The 23,112-nt window shown below is 42.0% G+C and overlaps 6 protein-coding genes across 6 annotated transcripts; all 6 read right to left on the bottom strand.

Moving 5' to 3' along the window:
- Nucleotides 1–2,455: 2,455 nt before the first annotated feature.
- On the bottom strand, nt 2,456–10,349 carry alpha-Est8 (alpha-Esterase-8). Its single transcript, XM_017180070.3, has 5 exons — nt 10,221–10,349; nt 8,246–9,163; nt 4,680–4,992; nt 3,341–4,228; nt 2,456–3,275 (listed from the first exon to the last, which is right to left on the bottom strand). The coding sequence occupies exons 2-5, from the start codon at nt 8,290–8,292 to the stop codon at nt 2,799–2,801; spliced, it is 1,725 nt and encodes a 574-aa protein (XP_017035559.1). The 5' UTR covers nt 8,293–9,163; nt 10,221–10,349; the 3' UTR covers nt 2,456–2,798.
- On the bottom strand, nt 10,296–10,986 carry Ubc84D (Ubiquitin conjugating enzyme 84D). The gene has a single exon (XM_017180076.3). The coding sequence runs from the start codon at nt 10,827–10,829 to the stop codon at nt 10,368–10,370; it is 462 nt and encodes a 153-aa protein (XP_017035565.1). The 5' UTR covers nt 10,830–10,986; the 3' UTR covers nt 10,296–10,367.
- A 344-nt stretch (nt 10,987–11,330) lies between these two features.
- On the bottom strand, nt 11,331–16,232 carry alpha-Est7 (alpha-Esterase-7). The gene is made up of 6 exons (XM_017180071.3): nt 16,097–16,232; nt 13,566–13,878; nt 12,931–13,081; nt 12,309–12,872; nt 12,082–12,251; nt 11,331–12,024 (listed from the first exon to the last, which is right to left on the bottom strand). The coding sequence occupies exons 1-6, from the start codon at nt 16,141–16,143 to the stop codon at nt 11,551–11,553; spliced, it is 1,719 nt and encodes a 572-aa protein (XP_017035560.1). The 5' UTR covers nt 16,144–16,232; the 3' UTR covers nt 11,331–11,550.
- A 1,106-nt stretch (nt 16,233–17,338) lies between these two features.
- alpha-Est6 (alpha-Esterase-6) lies at nt 17,339–19,362 on the bottom strand. Its single transcript, XM_070287031.1, has 3 exons — nt 18,868–19,362; nt 17,928–18,815; nt 17,339–17,872 (listed from the first exon to the last, which is right to left on the bottom strand). The coding sequence occupies exons 1-3, from the start codon at nt 19,360–19,362 to the stop codon at nt 17,417–17,419; spliced, it is 1,839 nt and encodes a 612-aa protein (XP_070143132.1). The 3' UTR covers nt 17,339–17,416.
- Nucleotides 19,363–19,366: 4 nt separating this feature from the next.
- Nucleotides 19,367–20,704, bottom strand: Rtnl2. The gene is made up of 3 exons (XM_017180075.3): nt 20,564–20,704; nt 19,824–20,338; nt 19,367–19,755 (listed from the first exon to the last, which is right to left on the bottom strand). The coding sequence occupies exons 1-3, from the start codon at nt 20,626–20,628 to the stop codon at nt 19,457–19,459; spliced, it is 879 nt and encodes a 292-aa protein (XP_017035564.1). The 5' UTR covers nt 20,629–20,704; the 3' UTR covers nt 19,367–19,456.
- On the bottom strand, nt 20,689–22,966 carry alpha-Est5 (alpha-Esterase-5). The gene is made up of 5 exons (XM_017180005.3): nt 22,915–22,966; nt 22,582–22,855; nt 22,275–22,425; nt 21,312–22,045; nt 20,689–21,235 (listed from the first exon to the last, which is right to left on the bottom strand). Exons 1-5 carry the CDS (start codon nt 22,923–22,925, stop codon nt 20,783–20,785), a joined length of 1,623 nt encoding a protein of 540 aa, XP_017035494.2. The 5' UTR covers nt 22,926–22,966; the 3' UTR covers nt 20,689–20,782.
- Between the last annotated feature and the right edge of the window lie 146 nt (nt 22,967–23,112).

The raw sequence follows: 23,112 nt of genomic DNA, 5'->3' as shown, positions 1-23,112 counted from the left end.
CTGGGAGCGATCGCGTGCTCTGGTAGTGGCACGTTTTTCCGCTATACTATGTACGAGTGCTTCTCTAATTCATTTAAATCAATTTAAGTAAGTTGTCGGGTTTTCTTTCTTTTTTGTGCAAACACGACTATTTCTGGCATTGTCAGGCCGTCACATTGTCGCACATTGTTAGATTTTAAATGGTTTTGATTAAACCCAACTGATTGCAATCAGTAAAAACGGAAAACGTATTAATAATAGCAAAAGTTTGCCATTCGGAATATGCTTGAGGGGTCTTTACTTTGCCCATCTGTTGTTTTTCGAATTTTCCGATGTTTACCTTGGCCATGTTAAATACACATGAAGGAAAAATAGAAATTATAATTAGTAAAGCAGAAACTATTCTTCAATTTAATATTTTCAAAAAAACAAATTAATATAATCTTATTGAATTTAATTCTAAATACAACTGCTTTCTTTATGAATTAAATAAACTGAAAAATTAAAATTTTCCCGTTTTCATTTCCAATTTCTAATCATCTGATTTCGCTCTGTGCCTGCGGGAAAATGTTTATCTCATCTTTATAACCAAGAATTTGGGTCAGTGAGTAAATGCTTTTCCCGAAAGTGAAAGTTCCCTTGAATTAAAAATTCATTTTTGGCAATCTGCTAACTTAAGTTTCCGCTCTTTCCCGCCACTAACTCGTCTGAGGAAATGTAAATGGAATATCAAATGTCCAGGAGCTGAATCGAAACAACGTGCCGGCTCGGCGGTTCAACTCGCACATGATAATCATGAGCATTTCGCGCCGCGCAACAATTGCCTCATGAATTTTTCAAAGACGAATCAAATCAAAGCGAACCCCATTTCCATGCCACCCTCCATCAGGGTCCTTCTCTTGCCCTACCAGTGAAGAAGTCATAATTTTCCGACTGCTCGCGTGACTTTTCCATGCCATTTCGTGACTTGATTACAGTGCACGGTTAACATGCGTCCTTGTTTGTGTTTTCCTCTAGCGAGGATAATTTGGAAAGGGGCCCGGTGTTGGATATTTCCCCGAGCCATCAAAGTCCCAATCCCTTTCTTGGGTTCTCTGCACGTGACAGAAAACTATTGTCTGTGATTTTAAAAATGCTAACAAAAAAACCTTTGACACTTTTAAGGGCAAAAACTCGCATGGTTGTGAATTGGGGTAGGATATAGAAGGAGAAGAGTGTCCCATAATGACTTGTTGGTGACGAAAAATGTTCAGAATTATTTTAAACTGCTTAAATTTTACCATAAGCTCTCATTAAGCTAAGTCATTAGTGCTCTTTATAAACACAACACTGTCTAATCTTTCTCGCAGAATTAATAAGACGTTTTATAAATATTTGTTGCTTAATAATGTATTTATCTAATAGACTTAAAAATCTATAAATTAGTGAAGAATCGGCCTCAAAGTGTCATTAATAATATCTAATCAGCAATAACAGCACGAAATGCTCAAATTTGATTCCATAAAATGTTCAATTTAAACAAAAAATAGTAAGCAATCGCAAAACTGGTGAAATTCATATCAATTGTACACAAATGTACACCTATAAACACCGAAATAATCCCTAAAATCTTTTGACTGCAAAATTTACCCAACCAAAAACATTGCATACTTTGCGGCCGCATCCAAAATTCTTCATCTGAAATTCAGTGAGCCCCAAACAAGCTGCCACCAAATTTGCTAAGCACCTGTAAATAATAATTACAAAACAACCACATAAACAAAAGGAAAAAATGCCGAAAAAATCCCGCTGTCGGGCAAAGGTCAACGGATGTCAACGCAACCGAGCTCAGTAAATTTGAAGCACGTGTAAGTTTTTAATTACAATTAATGGCTGTGGGGTGTGGGTGGAAAATGTTAGAGGTTCCGAGGTTAACAGGGGCTTCCACCGTGTATATGCATTGTGTTTTTAGCGGTCTTTGAAGTTGCCATAGACACAAACACACAAGGACAACAGGGCAGGGCCTGCAGGGGGATATACACGTGTATATTTTCATATACAGATATACCGCTTTATATATTTGGGGACAGCTGTGCGCGGGCTTTTGGTTTTGTCACATGACAGCCATCGTCCGTGTGCGTGTGTAGCTCGCTTGTGTGCAGGTGTTAATATTGTCATGTTTGAGCGTTTAAGTATTTTTAATAAAACATAACATGCTGCATATTTTATGGGTAGGCTTTCGCAAGGATTAATCTCCTAAGCCTTATTTTAGAAATAACATACAAATCATCCGTTATCCGATCAATGGCTTTGTAGATGAATCATTATATAATTTTTTAAATGCCGTTCAAAACATTTATAATAAAAAAATGGATAAATTTATTACATTTAACAGCTTTGAAAATTCACTGTCTTCTCTTGTTGCAGCAATTGAAAAGATAAGTTTATCCCCTTTTATTTATCAGAATTTATTTTAGTTTAAACCAACTTGAGTGTGTAATATTAGAACCTTAAACAAATTTAATCCTTTTAAAAAGTGTAGAAAAAACGTTATAAGAGATATTTTGCTTTAATAAAAAAAGATCACACACTTTTTAAAGGCTTTGATAGCCAGTTTTTATGCAAACATATTATGCAAAAACCCCTCGTGTTTGTATTTATATTTTTCTGTATTTACTCTTACGGCTAAGCTTTAAAAAATCGCTATTTACATGTGTACATTTGATGTGCTTTTAAAGCCACCCCAGGGCCAGCTTAGGGGCTAAATCTATGGCTAAGTATCGCTAAGGCTAAATGGGAGGTGCTACCAAGGATACACGGAGATGGTACTGAATGGCCCTTCAATAGAGGAGTCTTTTCTCGTAGATGCTGTCCCACAGCCGCAGCTTCTCGGCCTCTGGCAAATCTATCACTTGCACATCATTCGATATATTTAGGCACTTGAACACAGCATCCTCCCGCGAGATGGGCAGCCACGCCCCCTCGTGAGCCTGCTTTTCGTCGTGAGTGACCATCGGGATATTGGGATCCCCGCATATGGCGAACTGGACGACCATTGAAACCAAACGTCGTATTGTCTTGAACTCGGCCGTACGGCGCTTGAGCTTCTTGGCCGCGGCATTGTAGAACAGGTAGGAAAGGTCGTCGGCGTGACAGGTGCCGCGCACCTTGCGGCCGCAGGTGATGATCCGCATTATGTTGAAATGCTTGGAGTCGAAATCGAAGCGGTACAGGAAAGTTGGCGCTAGCGGAGCATGGTGGACACGAGAGAGCAGGGTCCGGTGGATACCGTGCCAGAAATATTTGTACGAGAAGAGCTAGAAGTGAGAATAAAACCATATTTAAAATAGAAAATATATTTTAAAAATATCGTTAAGCTTACATCACTGTACTCCAAGATGGTCTTCCTGCTGGGCGTCCTGTCGCCAAAATATGCCTCCCTTACCCTTCTACCAAAGGCCTTCCTCTGCTCCTCATTCGGATGGGCATCCGCGGGAGCCAGGTTCTCGCAGTCTCCCAATTGACAGAGAAGCTCCGGCCACTTGTTCACCTCGGGGAACATCAGGAGTCCCTCGAAGGAGTTGCCGCCAATGACCATGGGAATACTGTTGCCCCAGCAGTTGCGCATCATCTCGAGCGGCGATTTCGGGATCACACAGTGTGGCGTTTGATAGGGTTCGATGGTTGGGCCAAAGCAGAACATGGTCAGGCGCTGATGGCGCTCCTCCATGGTGATGATGTCCTCGGCCACCTTCAGCATGCTGCTCGCCTTGCACTTTTTGAGATGTGCGAATATCTCGCGGTCGTTCTGGTCTCCAGAGTAGCCGGTGGCCTGGGCCAGGCGATAGGCCCAGTTTATCTGAGTGGGCGTCTGGGCCCAGGGCGCCAGAGCCGAGCCGGACATGATCACGGTCTTGTGAAAGAGTCCCTTGGCTTGATCCGTCAGCATCATGTAGTGGGTGGAGGCGCCGCCTGCACTCTCTCCGAAGATAGTGATATTCTCCGGATCACCGCCAAAGAAGTGGCAATTTTTCTTCACCCAGCGCAGGGCCATAACCTGATCCTTCAAGCCTGCATTTCCCGGCACATCCAGCTCTTCATCCTCAAGGCTAAGAAAGCCTAGAGCACCGAGCCTATAAGATATCACCACTAGGACCACGTGCTCCATCATTATATAGTCCGGACTGTACAGATCCCGCGAGGCTTCACCCATTTGGAAGCCACCGCCATAAATCCACACCAAAACTGGCAAGGGTTTGTGTGGATGTAACTAAAAGAGAGATGTTTATATAGAAATTATTTCAGGCAATAAAAATATGTGTTTTTTTATAAATGTAAAGAAATCAAGGAAGTAGCAGTAGTATACAACACATTTGGCTACCCCTTTAAATTAACTTCAAAAGCACTTTCCTACTTTCAGTTAAATTAATTTTTTTATCTAGAACTTAATACCCTTTTTAAGAGTACACCATAAAAACATGAGTCAACGGGGCGATAAAAATTTATATGTTATTGTTAACACCTGTCTACGAGTCAGCTAATTGAGTAACTGGTTTGAATAAGTAATTTTGTTTTTACTTTCTGATCCTATCAATCAACTTAAATAACTAGAGCATAAGTTTAAAAAGAGTAAACACTATTATTTTCTTTAATCATAATTATATAAAACTAAATCAATAGGTAATTTTGTGAATTAAGTAATTAATATTCATCCGACTCACCTCCCTTGTATACACGTTAAGATACAAACAATCCTCGCTGCCCTGCACCTGCTTGAGCACTATGTTCACCTGGCAGGGCTTGGAGCGAACCCGGGTGCAGCGCCGCACCTCGGTCCAGTGGTCGGGCTCCACGGGCGCCTTGAAGCGGAGCTCGCCCAGCGGGGGCTTGGCAAAGGGGATGCCCTCGAAGCTGTAGTAGTTGTTGCCATAAATCGACTGCCACTTCACCCCCTTGATCTTGCCATAGACCGTGTCGGCGATGACCTTGTCATTGCTGCGCAGGCGCTGCTGGTTAGTCTTGAACTTGACGTAGCTGCAATAAGAGAAACGTGGCCGGAGGCAGGGTCAGAAACACTTCACTTTTGCTGGGAGGAGCACCCCTCCGAGTGTTTGGCAGTTTGCTGTCGGTGTTTGTAAACAAATACTTGCCGTTTTACGGCGAGTTTTCTAGTATTTTTTTGCAAATTTTCAATTAGCGCGTAAACAAAACGAGGGTATAAATAGCCAATAGTGAAAATAGAATGGCAGTGCGATGTGAAGAGTCTTGTGATGCCCTATAAGTATCCAGAAACCTATAATATATTGAAGCTAAGGGTTATGCTTTAGGTAATATAATAATTCATGGATATGTTCTGTTTAATCATAAATATTTTGTTTTTAAAATTGCAAAATTTCTGGCCTCGACCACTGCAAGATTTCACGTCAGTTTAAATTAAGAAATATTAATAGTGTTGGATACAATACTTAAACAATTTTAAACTTTTATTAAAACTAATATTGATACAAGTAGATAAATGGTTAATATTTTTACAATTTAGTATCGAAAACTTGCAACTATAAAACGTATTTTCACTTGTTATATTCAAAACAAACCCTCCCAAAAGAACCTAGGCTGCCAGACTTCATTTGGATATTAATGGGTGCACCGTAGATTATCGGAAATACCACATAGCCGTGGAGGCGTGGCCCATTTAGATTTCAAGTGCGTTTCCATGTGGGAACGTGCGCTTCAAACGACGCGTGAGCCGATCCACAACAGACCGCCAAGTAGAAGATCTCATAAATGCCCGGACCCGTAGCCGCATAGTAAAACGGAATGGAATAAAGAAGACGGAATGCCCGGGCACGCTCGAGTCGGGTATGATGACCACAAATCATGAGAGCAAACGAGTCTACGGGCAGTAAACAGAGGCAACGATCAATTAACAGCTGCCCAGTGTCTACTTGTGGCGTTTCGGTGGCCTTGAGGGGCTGGGGATTCCAGTAGAAATCTTTAGCGAGATGCATTGGTGTGATTTATTAGATATCAAGTGCTAATTACAGGTTTCCATTTTTCCGAGGTCAGGCCCTAAGATCCAGTTTTCGAGCTATGTACACCAATAGTTCTAGAAAGAGAACCTGTTTCTCGTTTGTCCTCGATCGAAAGTGAATTAAATGAACCACATATTGTATTCATTAGCAGCGTGGGGGGAATAAAATAATAATAGTCTGGCATAGAACGAGCTGGAAACATTCGGTCAAAGATGAAATGGTCTCTGCATAAAAATTAACAAATTAAGGAAATCCAAAGTCAATACTTTCCCCAGTCCATTTCAAACATAATTGCCCGTGCATCTGTTTGTATTTGTATTTTTTTAAGAAAATAAACTGAGCACTGGGCTACTCAAAATATTTACAGATTAAAATACGTTTGGGCTGTGAAATGGAAATGAAAATGGAAAATTTCGGCAAATCAATCAATATTGCCATGCATCAAAGCGCTGCATGCAGGTCAATGGCATTTTGCTTGAGTGCATTCAATATTCAATATTATTCTCCCAAAAAAAAACGAGAAATAAAGAAAGTATAATATTCCATATTTTTCAATTTATCAAATTCAAGCATTCATGTGAAAAGCGATGCTGAAAAGCAACCGAATATTGTATTTATTTTTTGTTTTTTTTTTCCTAAAACAATTTAAGCTATTTACAATAAGCTGAGAAATTTATTTACCACAGTTTCTAGCTGACTACTCGTAATACAGACGAATTAACGAATTACTCAGCAAACATAAAAGTGAAAGGAGTAATTCAAATCGTTTTCAATTGTCAATTTCCAATTTAAAAGGCATGTTACAATTTTTGTATATTTAAATGAGAAAATGCTACAAGAAACTAAAGCAAATAGGCAACAGTTAAAGTTTGTCGATCAAAATGGCAACTAATTTGCATAGATCCAATGAACTTCTCCGCCTCTTGTTTACCTTGCCTGACTTCTTCGCTTGACTTCTTTTCTGCCTCTTTTTACCATCGGTATCTCTGGCTTTAGTCAAGTTTTTATTGTTGAAGCCAAAACTTTTGTGCTGAGGCTGCAACTCGGTGTAATTGCCTTGACATTTGCAAATCGTGATTCTCGGTAAATAACCTTTTAATAACTTTTTTTAAAGAGATAATTATGTGACCAAACATTTGTCACTACCCGTAGAGCGTTTGATTTCGCACATAATCCAGCTGATAGGGCCGCCATTTAAGCTTGTCATATGATTTATACACGCGGCCAGTAAAACAGTTAGTAATCTACGTTCTGACGCACCTGTAGTGACCGTCCTGTCCGCACACGCCTATTCGGCTTTAAGTTCAAACCCTTATCGGCCCACAGGCTGATACCGATAATTGATAATTAACTCAAACTCGGAACTCAAACAGAAGTAGTCTTATCAACTTGGTAGCTAGCTTTAACTTTTTGCACCTCGAGATCCCTGATTCTGATTGAAAATGATGTGTAATGCTGAGACCAGATGTCTGCTGATCGCTCGAAGATCTGGCTTCAATAGCCCAAAATAGGCGAGACTTTGTCCGGGTGACGTTTGGATTTAATGTCGGTCTCGCCAATGCCAATGATGCGGATGCAAAGCTGACTGGCCTGTTGGAAACGAGACCTTATCGGCGCTTCTATGACTATTTATAAGACTTAAGCGGTGAACCGGATTTCGACATTTGCTCACAGCAGCCTGTAATCGCCTGATAAGAAGTTGGGCTCGGCGGGCCGGACTTGTCTTATCAGACAGAGCGTCTCAACTTGAGACACGTACGGCCCTGGCAAGTGGCGAGTGCTCTAGTATATAGCTTCAATTGACCTTATTGATTGATGGGAGCCGGCTCAATGAATGTTCCACGACCAAATGCACCATGAGAAATAGCTTGGAAGCTGGTTTAGATATCAATAATATCATAAAAAATGTTAATGTTTAATGCTTATAAAGCAAACAATTTAAGGGAGAAATATGAATTTGTTATCAATTTGGCGGAATTTTCGCAATGTCATGGGTTTTAAAGAATGTTTCATGTAATTCTGATGTGTCAGTAATGTGTTTAAAAATACGGATCATAATTTATTTATAACACTCTGACATTTTTTATAGTAGTGCTAACTTTTTTATGGGATTTTTATATTTAACAAGAACATGTTAATCTATAAAATAAAGCCATAAGTCATTTTGCTATTCAATAAAGATGTTTACTGTGTTTTAATTATGGAATTAGTAATGAATTAAATAAGTACTAAGAATAATTGAGACTTGAACTTACTTTAGCGCTATGCGCATCTGATCGGCCACTGCTATATCGAATGACATCTTGCTGTGGTCTCACGGCGCTGCAAGGAATCAATTCTAAATCAATTCCCTTCCGGTTTTATGTGTCTATATGGGCAAAACTAAAAAGTACACAAAACACAATCCGCAATCTGTTGAAAATCCCAGGCACCAGACGTAAAAAATCTATAAAATCGCGGCTGGACAATGGGGCGAATGCGTAACGGCAGCACTTGTATCGGCCGGCTGTTGCTTAATAACTTTAATTTGTATTTCTCGCTTCTAAGGCGGAACTATTTGAACTTATTTGCGTTCACTCGCGCATAGGAATGTCACATCACTTGTTGCTGCTCCAATTTCACAGATGCGGTTTAATTGAAAAAAAGTCAGCGGACCGAGGGAAAGAATTTCCAGCCTGAGAATCTAAGGCTGACGTTGCGCTTCACTCAGGGGCCGCTCGGCAACTGAGCGTTTAAAGTAAGCGCCGGCTAAGTTTAGTGCCCGCCGTTCGCCGTTCGACTCACACTCACACGCTCAGCGGCGGTGTGATGATTTTTCCACTCGTTTGCTCATTCCGCACTGGCCAAGGGGTCGTATGAGTGATATTCTTGCCGCCGTACTCCGGGCTGCCGTGTGTGCGCGCTTCGCACTCAAATGCCTTTGGGCATTTTGTCTACTCGAGCGAATCCGCCTGCTGGCCGTGCTGGGCGCCGTTGTTTTGTTTCAGCGTTATCGTTTTTGTTGCTGCCGCGTTGCTTATTGTTTATAGCATGCGCAGGTCTCCGGCAATCAGCCTCCCGCGTTTGTTATTAATGTTTGGGCCGATATTGGGGGTAGAGTTTTCAGGACGTATAGATGTTGAGAGAGGTCAGACTGATTTTAAAGAGGTTGCCTTGATTTTGAATTTTGGTAACTAGAATAAAAATATAGAAGGTTAACTAGAGAAATATCTAAAGTATATAAATTATTTATTATTTTACTAATCGCATTCTTTTATACCACAGAACTAATTCAATTTCCTACATTATTCGATAGCTGTAATTTAATGAAGTGCCCTTCCTAGAAGACTGACCGTGATAAATCTATTTTATGCAATTAACAAAGTAACTCGCGATACCATCAATACCTTACATGGGGGCATTATACGAAATCGATATAGGAAGAATGCTGGCCATCAGAAAAGTACTTCCAACTAATTGGGGAGGAGAAATACTAGTAAAATATAGTTCTCGTAATTATAGAATATTATATAGTTGGCTTACTGCGCCATTATATCCGTAAGCCACGCAAACTGACGTGCGCTTACTTTAGTTTGATAAGTTAACCGATGGCTTTTTCATTTTATTTTACAAATTTTATTCACAACTTAATTGGTCAATTAAAGTGAATGAGAGAGTTGATCCCGCTTCGAGCTTGTTTTCCGGCTAATTTACTGAGAACGCCCTAGCTCACTCATCACCAGATTTTAATGAATTTTCAATTAGACATGTTTCTGCCGAAGGGAAAGGACACTCGAGTGACAGACATTAAAGTTAAATGATAGACCGAATTGCCCTAGGACACGTTGTGTGTTGGGCTCACCTATCTATACCTCTGCCCAGCTTGAACCATAAATTATGCAATATGTAACTCGGCCCGAGCAATGCAATGCACTCGGCCCATAAATAACTAGACAGCGATGAAGCACTTCTGATCAAGTGCCTGGACACCAATAAAGGCTTTGGTTCTGTTTCGATAAGCACACAAAAAATATATATAATTATAAGCATGTTATTATCACTGAAATTTGTTATCTATCTATTATTGAATAATTTGAGGAATACGGTTATTACTTAAGGTAATTTAAGGCGAAGTAAATTTCAAAAAGGTTATTGGTCATTACTTATAAAAAAAAGGAATTTTAATGAGCTTTTAGACAGCAAGAATGGTCCGTTTAAAACCAAAAACATTAACAACCGTGAACGTCTTACCTCCTTAGTTAGTTATACAAAAAGTATGAGGCTGCCGCTTCTTAGCCCAGTTAATTAATTTAAATATCAGACAGATTTGGATTCAGGGTCTAAACTGTATTAAATTTGGATATACATTGAATGGGATCTGTGAACTACCAGTTGACTTTACTCTGGTCGCTTTTCCGCGTTCTTCTTGGTGAACTCCTCGGCGGTCTTCATGAACTTCTTGTGCTCCTTGACAAACTCCTCGGCCAGGTCGGAACGCAGCGGATGCTCTGGCTCTGGATTGTGGATGATGGCCACCAGAGCCTGCAGCACGTCCTCCGTCCGCGTGGTGGGCTTCCAGTTGTCAGAATTGATAATCGACAGACACACCTCTCCCTTCTCGTCCACATTGGGGTGGTAGATTTTCGTCTTGAAGAGGATCTTTGGCGGCATGAAGGGGTATTGGGGCGGGAAGGTGATCTCGATGCGGAATGCGCCCTTGTTGTAGGGGGCCTTTTCCGGAACTAGCAGTCCCGTCCACAGCAGCAGGGTCTCGTCGCTGCTCTCAAGGTTCCGCAGCGTGCTCATCTTGGCATCATTCAAGTCCGAGAGCTCGCGGGTCAGGCGACGAGTGGCAGCCATTCTATCAGCGGGTAGGATCCTCGGCCTTCGTGTTCCTTGCGAGTCTAAAGAAAACTTACTTAATTTATTTTGTCTAAAAAGCAGGGTTGCTATTGCTTTTATTGGAAACTGACAGCCTTGTTCAAAAGGGTTCGGCGAACCCCTTTAAACTGAAATGTATTTTGTAAGTCACAGAGAATGACAACAATGTCTAAGGCACATGAACATGCACATATACATAAGACAAAAGTTTATATACAGCAAAAATGTTGCCTTCTTTTTGGCGGCATGATTTTCTAATCAAGAATTTATTGAAGAAATTACTGTAAGTCCAATTTTTTTAAATGGTTTTTGTACAACTCACAACCTGATCCCAATAAAATATTTTATGAGTTTTATTAAAAAAGCAAATTAGGCTAATGGTTATTTTTATAATATGTTTAATTACTTCATTTAAAGCTATCGAATCACCGTGCTTTCGATCAAAACTACCTCTTACTTTAAAAATAAATAACTAAGGAGTTTATTAGTGTAGCAACGATTTATTTTAATAAGCTTAATTATAATAATTAGCTAAATATTCATCTATATATCAAAATAATTAAATTCTTTAATTTAATTAATTCTTTAAAACCCGCTTACCATTTTGAGTTAAGCAAATTATGCAATATATATTTAATAAAGCATTCTGTCCTATATACAGTTTTTAGATAATTATTTATATTGTTTTCAGCACAACTCCTTAAAACAATAAATCCTTGTTGTCGTCGTAAAGGCTCTCCCAGGCCCTAATCTTTGGCCATTCGGGCAGATCTATGAACTTTAGGTCATCGCTGATGTTAAGGCACTTGAACACCTCGTCGGATTTCCTAACTGGGTCCAGTGTCAGAGTGTCCATGCCGTTGATCTTCTCGCTGTAGGGATTACCGGTGGCTGCGAACTGGGTCCAAATTCCGATAGTTCGCTCGATAGTCCGGTACTCACGACTTTCCTTGGGCAACCGACGGGCCAGCAAGCTGGTGAATTGGTAGGTCAGATCATCGGCATGGCTCACTCCCTTGACTCCACGGCCGAAACGCATCAGGCGGTACGGGAAGATGAGCTCCTCGGAGTCAAAGTCGAAGCGGTAAAGGTAAACTGGAGCCCCGGCTGCATGGGTGTGTCGGGAGCGGATCACCCTCAGAGCCGGAAAGACAAAGTAGTAAATCGAACAGAGCTGGAATTAAAACCATTCTTGTAATATCAATAGGATATACTCTATGGAAACCCTTACATCCATGTAATTATCGGCGGTGGCTTCTGTTCCGGTGCGAATAGCATCGCGGATCTTGGCACTCCAGGCCTCCAGCTTTTCCTTGCTAGGTTTCGTTGCAAGCAATTCCCGCGGAATGAAAGGAGTTCCAGCATCCACCTGCTGAACCACCTGTGGCATCAGTTTGATTTCTGAAAAAATTATATTCTAAATTGTATGCTGAAACGTCAATTAATAGATCATCTTGCCTGGCATCCACAGCAGTCCCTCGTAGGATGTGTTTCCAATCATCATGGGGATGGAGTTACTCCAGGCCGTCTTCATCATCTCCTTTGGCGGCTTAGGTATCACACACTCAGGCGTGTGGAACAGCTCCAGCGACGGACCAAAGGCAAACATAATCTTGTTCATGCGATCCTCCAGCGTCAGAACATTCTCCTCGACCCGGATGAGGTCCTTGGCCTTCACAGTTTGCAGAAAATCCAGCACATCCTTGTCATTATCCTCCCCCTTGTAGCCCGCTAGCTTGGCTATCCTGTAGGGATTGTGGGTAATGTCGCCGTTGTAGGCCCAGGGCGCAATGGCACTGCCCGACTGCAGGATACCCCGGTGAAAGAGTCCTTGGGTCTGCTCGGTTATCATCATGTAGTGAGTGGACGCTCCCCCAGCACTTTCTCCGAAGACGGTGATGCAGTTGGGATCTCCGCCGAAGCTGGCGCAATTATTCTTAATCCACTTGAGGGCCAGCACCTGATCCTTGAGACCAGCATTGCCAGGCACGTTTAGCTCTGGCGACTTCAGACTCATGAAACCTAAAGGAAAAGGAAATAAGTATTAAGACTTAAGAGTTACAAGTAATGAATGACATACCCAAGGCACCAAGACGATATTGGATAGTGACGAGCACCACATCTTCCTTCATGAAGTAGTCTGGGCCATACCACTCCCGAGTGGCCTCGCCGATGATGAAGCCACCGCCATGGATCCAGACAAGTACGGGTCGGGGCTTGTCGGGAGTAACCTGAAATAAATAATGTTATATCTGGCACGTGTTATTAAGAAATTTTAGTAGATTAAATATATATTTTTTTTTTCATCTGCCTTGGTTAATTCATTTATACTGAAAATTTTCATAAATAAGAAACTTTAGTACACTTATCTCTAGCTTCTTATATGTTATCTTATTTTGAATCCGCTCAATGCAAATATCTTGTTTGGCTTTATGGCTAATGCTGGTTTAAAGCTTAAATTTTGTAAGGTATAAGATTGCATCACTGAAAAAGTACCTCTTAAATAAAGTCTTGGCAGTGGCTCAAAGTGATATCATCTATAAGGTCAGCATTTATAGAATGGTCATTTGTAATTAATAAATAAGATGAAGTCATCCCTTTGGATGGTTAAATACCTTGTACGGTTACAATTCAAAGTTTTCTTAAATTTTTATTTAATAATTTAATTTAATTTAATTTAATTTAATTTTAAAAAACATTTATAATATTACTCACGTTGTTGGTGAATACATTTAGGTAGAGGCAGTCCTCGGAGCCCTCGACCTTGTCAAGAACGAACTGCACCTGGACGGCCTTGTCTTTGGGCTGGCTGCAGTCGCGAACTCCCTCCCAGGGTGTCGGCCGTTGCGGTGCCTTAAATCTCAACTCACCGACGGGAGGCTGGGCATAGGGGATACCCTCGAAGCTGAAGTAAGGCACATCGTAGAGCGACAGTCGCTTCACACCCTGAACCTTGCCGTACTCGGTCTCGGCCACCACGGTCTCATTGGTGGTCTGGCGATACTGCTGGACCTTATGCTCGATGGTTCTGCAATTGCGCGACGAGAGGAAGCGTAATTAGCATAACAATATTGGACACAAATAGCACCCGGATAATTTGATATTTTTGTCACAAAGTCAATTATTTTAATTCAGTCTCAAAGCCACATGCCACTGGGCAGAATGCATGCATTGCATTAAATTTAAATTGTTTTGCTGCTGTTCATCACATCGAATCCACCGCCAGCCCAACCCATAACCACCCATCACAATCCATTTCTCAGCTCTAAAAATGGATAGAGAGAAATACTTTGAACTAATTTTTGATTGGGTCATTTAAATGATTACATTATTAGGTTGCTAAAATATAATTAGAGTTGTATTTTATATCTTCTAAGCTTGTTATTTTACTCAGAAGAAATAGTACCAAACTATAGAATTTGTATATATGTAAATACTAAAAAATAGCTGCAAAATCTATAACCTGAAAATAATTTGTTGAGTGTATGCATAGCTGCAGTTGCAGACTGAGGCTGGTCATCGGGCTTAGGTGGTACAGTCGACTGTGTGGTCCACCTGCTAACCAGGCACGTCTGTCAGTGATAAATTAACACAGTCCGCTGCCGGGCTCCTGGCAGTGCTGCTGGTGGCCAGTCAAGCAGCAATCCGGAGTACTCGAAATTTCAGGCACCGGACAGGCCTTAAATCATTTCCAGCTCGGACTACCCTTTGGCTCTCCGTTAATGAACACCAAAGTATGCTCATAATGCTCATAATCTTGTGAATATATTATGGGCATAGGCCATTGTTCTGTCTTATCGTCAGCTGCCTGTTGGTTATCACTGACTGAGGAGAGTAGGCCTTATTATTTTATTTCGAATTAAAAATAAAACACCAATTATCAGAAGGGTCACGAATATCACCTATTTTCAGGTCTAGCGGCGTAAAAATAAAATTAATTGCACATTATTAGCTGGACAGAAACTGCGTTATGTTGTATATATTAACAATGAAGGTAATGTGAAAAATTGCTGTTAATTATTCAGAGCCCTCTACAGAGTTTATAATTGCATTATATTAAAGCAGAAAAAATGAAATCGCACCTATTTAGCTGTCAGCGTGATACAATTTTAATATGTCAATTATAGGAGGAATACGGGGAAACGTGTTGAAACTGAAACTTTTTAGTAATCGAGTCTTCAATATCAAGGTTATGGCGTGTGATAAGAGCCTGAATGACTTGGGAAATTAAATAATTATAGCTGGAGTGAAATCAGTGTTTAAGGTTATCAGTTCTAGGTCCTAGTCTACAGTCTTTACACTGGGGAGCACATATTCAGTTACCAAAATGTGTTGACGTTGCACAACAATGTAACCAACAACCATGTTCAAACCCATTTGCTTAAACAAACTGAATTTGCGTTTCGATTAAATGGCCATTGCCATGACATTACGGCTATGTGAAGTAATAAATATAAAATATTAACGCACGTTATACTGATTAAGCAATAAATACAGTTTTATGAATTTATCCAATGTCGATTAATGGTTACAAGTGACACTTTTATTACCAATATAAAAACTTTTTCGAATTTAGCGGTGGAAGATGGAAAAACTTGAATCTATGAAGTATTTATGTTGACTAATTTATGTGCCAAATAATGTACAAAAAAATACATCATTTTGTTTATTATTACTTGGAAAAATGTCCTATAAGCTAGTGTAATTATAGTATCTTTTATATATATATATATATTTTTTTTTTTTTTCAAGTACAAGCATTTTAAATTTAATATTCTCCCTACAATTTCTGAATTGCTTTGAACTGGAATCGAGAGTTTCGCAACCTTAATTAATTAATTTCATTTTATCAGCACTCAACGATGTTCCCCGATGACCTACCCACCTATATATTCGCGGGGCTTGCGTAATTCCTCAAAATCTAATCTGTCTACAGCAAAACTGACTCAATTAGAACACCAAAAATTAATAATTCCAGCCATCCCCAGAATTAGTCATGCCGGACAGTCAATAACAAAAAATTACCAATAAAAAAGAATACAAAAAACCGCAAAAAAATATATATTGTATACTGAGCAAACAAAGAACCTGAAACACAAACCGCTACAATCGACCACAACAATAGCACCCACAAAAAAGAAGACAGCAATCGAAAGTATAGAGGGGAAAGGCACACTCTCCGCCATTAATATAGGGGATAATTGAATAAATAATTCTCCGGCATTAAGGTCGCCGGCGAAACTTACTTGAGGCGCCAGCGCAGGCGCTCCACAAAGCCGAGGTTCCTGTTCATATCGGATAGACCAGTTCACCATACACGACACGATCGATTTGCTATATACAGATAGGTTCACGAGCTGCGTACTGTAGCGGGCCAGCGCCGAACTGAAACTGAAATTAAAAACAGACTTTTTCACATCGGATTCCAGCGGCAGAGCGCCAAATAGGCAAAAACAAGTGAACAACAAAAAATTATAGAAAAAATATAATACATTAACACAAATATCAGAATACAAATTAAGCCGAAAAAGAAGAACGAAGAGAGCCGGAGAGAGCAGAGAGAATGAAGTAAGCGAGAAGAAACGAAAAATTGTATTTCAAGTGCGGTGCGGAGATAAACAGCAACAGCAACAACAGTTACTGATATAGCAGCCAGCGATCATCGAGCGTGGGCTGTCACCCAGCGAGAGGCTCCGAGGGGTCCGGGGGGGATTTCAGGGGCCAGAAACACCTCCCGAAGCGCCTCAGGCGAATGCATAATTAATCGACACTGCGAAAAACCTAAAATATTCATTTGCGCAGAGCAAACAGTGCCAAGTATTTTGAGCTTAAGTATCTGAATCTATAAGCTGAGCTATCCGCGAGTACCCCTAAACTTGAACAAGTATCGGCAAACATTAGCTGTAAGCTAAGTAAGCTATAACCATTTAGTTTAATAATTAAACAACACTGCAAGAAATTATATCTGAGAGATCAATTTCTTGGTAACTAGGAATCTGAATCCACTATCTAGGCTTTGTTAAAGGTTTTTTTTCATTCTAAGCTGATAATATATGGGACACACCTTATAAATGCAATTCAAGTAATATTATTTACTCTCCAAAATGTAAATACATTTTTAAAAAACCTTTTCTAGAATATTATTTCTTTTATTTTACTTACTCTTTAGATATTTTCCAGGTACCTCCACTGTATCTTAAACTTAACCAAGTATCTGCAACTACTATAAGCTCCGCTATTTGTCAGCTACTTGGCAGTTTGTCAAGGGGAAAACGGGGAGAGGAGAGGCGCCCACTCTGAGTGGGTCAACAACATTTTGATCGCGCCGGCAAAACTACGGTAAACAAACAAATTTATGTGTTTTGTTTTTGTTTACACGATCGTAAAGCTCATGGCTGGTCTGGGGCGTTGGCGCAAAGCTTTCGATCAAGTAAAGCGCGAAGCTTTACAGTGGGAGTCAGACATTATTTTAAAGTAAAAAATATACATAAAATAAACTTTAAATATTTAATAAAAAATACAATCCTATAAAAATTTATACGAATTTTCTTATTCGGCCAAACAAGCTACTCAGCCACCTTTCGAGAGTTATAAATCCGATTCCATACCTCCAGGCCATCCTTTTCGATTTGCGTCACGCACTCAACGTTTTGCCCAATGTTCAGCACCTTGAAAGGATACTTGGCGGTGACCGGTGCCCACTGATCCGGCCCTGTCTCCGGACAGTTGGGATCGCCGGTCCTGGCGAAGGTGGTCAGTATGCTGACCATTCGCTGGATGGTGAGATACTCGGCGGAGTCCAGCGGCAGCTTCTTCTGGTACTTCTTTCGGAAGACATAGCCCAGGTCGTCGGCATGGCACACGCCGCGCTTGATATCGTCACCGCACAGGTTGTTCCGCATCAAGTTCCACTTGGGCGAGTCAAAGTCAAAGCGGTACAGGTAGGTGGGCGCCTGAGCCTGCGACAATCGTGACAGAACCACGCGGTGCATGCCGTGCCAAAAGAGCTTGTAGCTGAAAAGCTGGGAAGGGGTCGCCTTAAGATTCTTGGGTAAGAATTCACATTAAATCACTCACATCCAGAATCTGCGTAACATTGTTTTTTGTTATTCCACGGGGTCCATAATGATGCTTCACAAGTTCATCGGAGGCTTTGAGGCGCTCCTCATTGCTCATCGAGTGGTACAGTTCGTGCGGCAGCACCATCTCCGGCTCATGCTTCAAGAGGTCCAGCATATAGCCATTATCCAGCTTGCAAAAGGGATAAAACACTAGTCCCTCGAAGGAGGTGCCACCCAGAAGAAGAGGTATCTGTCCGGACCATGCCTCCTTCATCAGCTGCGGGTAAGATGATCGGATCAGTCCATCCTCGGTAGTGGCTGCGCCCGGAACGAACGGGTAAAGAAATCCGAAGCAACGTTCTCGAGCGGTGAAGAACTCGTGTCCCAGTAGCTTCTCGGCCGCCACGCTGCGCAGGAACTCCAGCATGGAGGCCTCCTCCTGCGGTCCTTGATATCCCGCCGCAATGGCTAGCCGGCAGAACAAATTCTGCCTGTCCGGAGTTTCCACCCAGGGACTCAGCATCGAACCGGACATCATGATGGCCTTGTGGAACAGACACTTTGCCTCCGGCAGGCACATCATAAAGTGCACCGACGCGGCTCCAGCACTTTCTCCGAAAAGCGTTATATTCTGTGGATCTCCGTTGAAGTTCCGAATGTGTTGGTTAACCCACTTGAGAGCCATTAACTGGTCGTGGAGTCCAGCGTTGCCGGGTACATTCGACTCCCGACTCGGCAAACTGAGGAATCCCAGCGAGCAGAGGCGATAGTTGAAAACCACGTAGACGACTTCCTTGGTCATCAGGTAATCCGGGCCGTATTTAGATCTTAAGGCACCGCCTGTGCGAAAGCCTCCTCCGTATATGTAGACCATTACCGGCAGAGGCGGCCTCGTTTCATCAAACTAGAGGCGAACTGACATTGGGAAATCACCGAATGGGTGTTAGGTTACTCACATGCTTGGTGTATACATTCAAGTACAGGCAATCCTCGCTGCCGATGACCTTGCCCGTCTGCCGGTCCACCTGCAGTGGTACGGGCTTCTCCTGCCGGGCGTCCAGCTCCTGGTTTCGCCAAGCATCCGCCGGACGCGAAGCCACGAACCGAAGCTCTCCCAGCGGCGGCTTGGCGAAGGGAATTCCCTCGAAGCTGTAGAATGCGTCGCCGTAGAGGCCGCACTGCCGGCGACCCCTAACACTTCCCACGGAAAGCTCCACAACTTTGGAGTCCGGGACACCTTCATCGGAGCTGGAGGTGTCGGGACAACCAGTGCCGAAGCCGCAGTGCGTCGTGTAAAAGCGCAGACATTTGCTCTGACTCAGACAACGACAAGTAGCCCGACAGAGTTTCCACATGTCATTATCAATACCGGGGCTTGACCAGAGACAAACAGGAACCTTGATCCGATTTTCAAAGAGCCTCCAAATTTTAAAACGAAAAATAAAACACATCTGATTGCCAACTGTACGAAACAAAACAACTGTATTGGCACAACGCAAATTTTGAACATAAACTTCAAGGGAATTTCGGAAAATTGAATGCCGTTTAGTGCGCCTCGATGGGAAGATCCTGTTGCTCGCAGTCACGACATTGGCAGCCCTTGCGGTGCTCCTCCTCCAGGAGATCGAATAGCTTCTCATTCTCGCAGACCTTATAGAACATGTTGGCATCACTGGACTCCTCTTCCTTACGCTGCATATTGGCGAGGTTATCTGTGTTTCCAGTCATAGTTTCGGGTGTCTTCTTGTCCTGCTTCTTGAATTTACAGAATTTTTGCAGCTGAGCATCGATGAGGGGTTGGTACCACTCGTAAGCTTTGGGTAGGGTAAAAAGTAATATGTGTCCTATAAGGAAATGATGAATAGGGGTCATTCAAGGCTGTCTAAAGTTAGATCGATATAGTAAAACTCACCAAATAAAAGCAATGTTATTCCGTTCAAACAATCCCCCAGCAAATTAATGCCACATAGCATGGCCAGGCATTTCAGGGAGTCCTCCCAGCTCTCCACCAGTATCAGTCCAATAATGCGGTTTAAGCCCTTGTTAAGATGATCCACGGCAACTCCCGCTAGTCGCATGGTCTCCTCTCGGGGAATATCAATCTTAACTTGCGGATACAGACGCCTGACCTCATCCTGGACTCCACTCGTCCTCCATTTTGAAAACTGGCAAAAACTGCGATATGCGACAGCTGCCAGGAGAACAGTGATGCCTGCCATGCTAATTACACTGATCACCGAGTGCGCCATGATGTCAAGCAGCAGGATCACCACGGTTGTGAATACTATCAGCGTCAGGCGGAAGTTGCGCCACAGCAGAAGATCCTTAACCGTCGAGAAAAGCATGCTTGAGGCCTTAGCCGGCTTCGAAATCTTGGAATCCATAATTTCCAACTTCATATTTTCAGTAACGGGCACAGGTGACGATCTGGGAGTAATAAGGACTTTGATTTTTCGAAAGTAAACCCAAAAGCCAACTTTAATTACGTTGAAATATATAAAAAACTAGAAGGAAAAGCCAACTATTGCAACCGAAAATTTGTTACCCTCCTCAAGAAGGCAAAAATGTGGATTTCCAAACTTAAGTAAAATATACACCCAAAAAACCATGAAGGATAATGTCAATGTGTTATTGATTAATGGCATTACTTACATATCCTTAAAACGATGTAAAAATGAGAGCAATATCCATAATATTATACAGGACTCAAAAAACATTTTTATAGTTTGACAATTGCACCAAGGTCTCGTATTAAATAGTTTTTTGACACTCAAAAATTGATTTTAAAAGCCCACTTGGGCTATACATTTATTGAATCAACTACAGTGTGTATTTAGAAAATAAATTTCATTCATTTTTGGAACTTTAAGTTTATATCAACTGATCCGGCTTGTATATGGAATCCCAAACCTTCAATTTTTCAAACTCTGGCAAATCAATGACTTTCACCTCATTGCTGATGTTGAGCACAGCCCTTGGATTTTCCTTTGTTGCCGGTTTCCAATTTACTTGGCCGATTTCCGGGCAGTTGGGATTGGAGGTAGCTGCGAAAGTGGTCCAAATACCAATCATATTTTGAATGGTGCGATATTCCGCCGAGGTCTTCTCCAGTTTCCAAGATCCGGCATTCCTAAACAAATAGCTGAGATCATCGGCATGGGCCACACCAGTCTTGATGTTATCACCACAGAATTTCGTCCGATAGAAGTTGAAGTTGGGGGAGTCAAAATCGAATCTGTAATAGTATGTGGGTGCTGTGGCATAGGCAAGGCGAGCGTTCAAGGTACGATGGAAGCCATGCCAAAAGACCTTATAAGAATAGAACTGAAAGCAAGGTAAGAAAATTTTATCCATAAGTCAACTATTAGATAAAATGATTCCTTAAAAGAATAATACTCACGTCAAGAATAGTCATAAAGAGCTCCGAACTGGGCGCCTGATCTCCGAAGTAGGCTTTGATCAAGCGCTGGCCGTACTCCGTATTTTTCTCGTCGCTGCTTACCTCTCGCACCTCGTGCGGCACCATTCTCTGGGGATCCTGGCTGAGACTGTCCAATGACTTTAGATTGGCAGCCACTCCGGGATACATGAAGAGACCCTCGAAGGAGGTGCCTCCTAGCATAGCGGGCAAGTTGTTGCTCCACGCATCTCGAGCCATTTCCACCGGCAATTTGGGCACAACACAATCCTCGCCCACATAAGACTCCACGGTGGGTCCGAAGGCGAAGAGCAGGCCGTTCCTCCGATGCTCGGGTCTAATCAGATTATGATTCACTAGATCTCTGGCCGGAACCCCACGTAGATGCTCCAGCACCTTGGCATCGTTGTTTTCGCCAGTGTAGCCCAGCTGCTGGGCCAGCCGGAAGCCGAAGTCCTCGGTGGGGGTTTTGGACCAGTAGTTGTGCACAGTTCCCGACATGGGGATGGCCTTATGAAAGAGGCCGCGGGTCTGCTCCGTGCACATCATAAAATGAGTAGAGCAGCCGCCAGCACTCTCGCCGAAGACCGTGATGTTGCCATCATCGCCATTGAAGTTTGAGATATACTGCTTGACCCACTTGAGAGCCAGCACCTGATCCTTGAGGCCAGCATTTCCGGGCACCTTCAGACTGGGGTCCTTTAGGGATAGAAATCCTGTAAAGAAAAGAGTTTTTGCATTTAAATATTTGACACTAAAGATGTCTGGTTTATAATTAAATGTTACCATCATATATAACTAAAAAGATTTGATTTTCTACAACTCCATCAGAAATTTACATAAGATTTCATATTGATATTTTGAACCTATTGATAAGATAAGAAAACAGTTTCGCAGCTGGGCGAATGCTGATAAGATATCATGTTAAAATTTCAGCTGACTCACCCAAACAATCCACGCGATAGTTTAGGGTTACCAGGACCACGTCCTTGGCCATGAAGTAGTCCGGACCATAGAGCTCCCGTGTGGCCTCGCCCACGGAGAAGGCCCCGCCGTAGATATAGACCATGACCGGCAAAGGCTTGTCGCTCTTCAACTGCAAAAACAAATCATCCATCAATAATAATAATCAATGAGATAAAAATTCAGCAATTAACAAAGGAATATTTATAAATTTCAATTAGAGTTAAATAAATACACTCATTGTTATCCTCTTATTTAATATTTTTCAGATATCCCCCATAATATTCACCTGCTTTGAGTAGACATTCAGGTACAAGCAGTCCTCTCCTCCCTCGATTAGTTTTGTCATCAAACTCCTTTGCGTGGGCTTCTCTGCAAAGTGGGTGCAGTCCAGAACCCCGCTCCACGGTTCCGCTGGTACGGGTGCCTTGAAACGCAGCTCCCCCAGCGGTGGCTTGGCAAAGGGAATCTTCTCGAAGCTGAAGTAGGTGTCATCATAGAGACTCTGGCGTTTGACGCCTCTAATTTGACCCAGGGGCAGCGTAAGTTCACAACTTTCTAGACTGCATTAAAAAGGCTAATTAGCTGAGAATCTCTCGTTTTCTATGTGACTTGAGCCCACCTCTCCGACATCGTTTGGCAGTTGTCTGTTCGCAGCGCGTGTCGTCTGTCAACTAAATAAAAACCATTTAATTTGTACGGGCAAAGCCAAAGCAACACGAAAAGTTCAAGCTCACACAGAGGCGTTGGAAAAAACGTGTCCGGTGATCGAGCTTTTTTTTTGGCACCTATACAAAGGTGTGGTGTTTTGGTGTTAATT

This window comes from Drosophila kikkawai, chromosome 3R, assembly GCF_030179895.1.
Source record: "Drosophila kikkawai strain 14028-0561.14 chromosome 3R, DkikHiC1v2, whole genome shotgun sequence".
Lineage (NCBI taxonomy): Eukaryota > Metazoa > Arthropoda > Insecta > Diptera > Drosophilidae > Drosophila > Drosophila kikkawai.
This window is presented reverse-complemented; position numbering and strand designations above follow the sequence as displayed.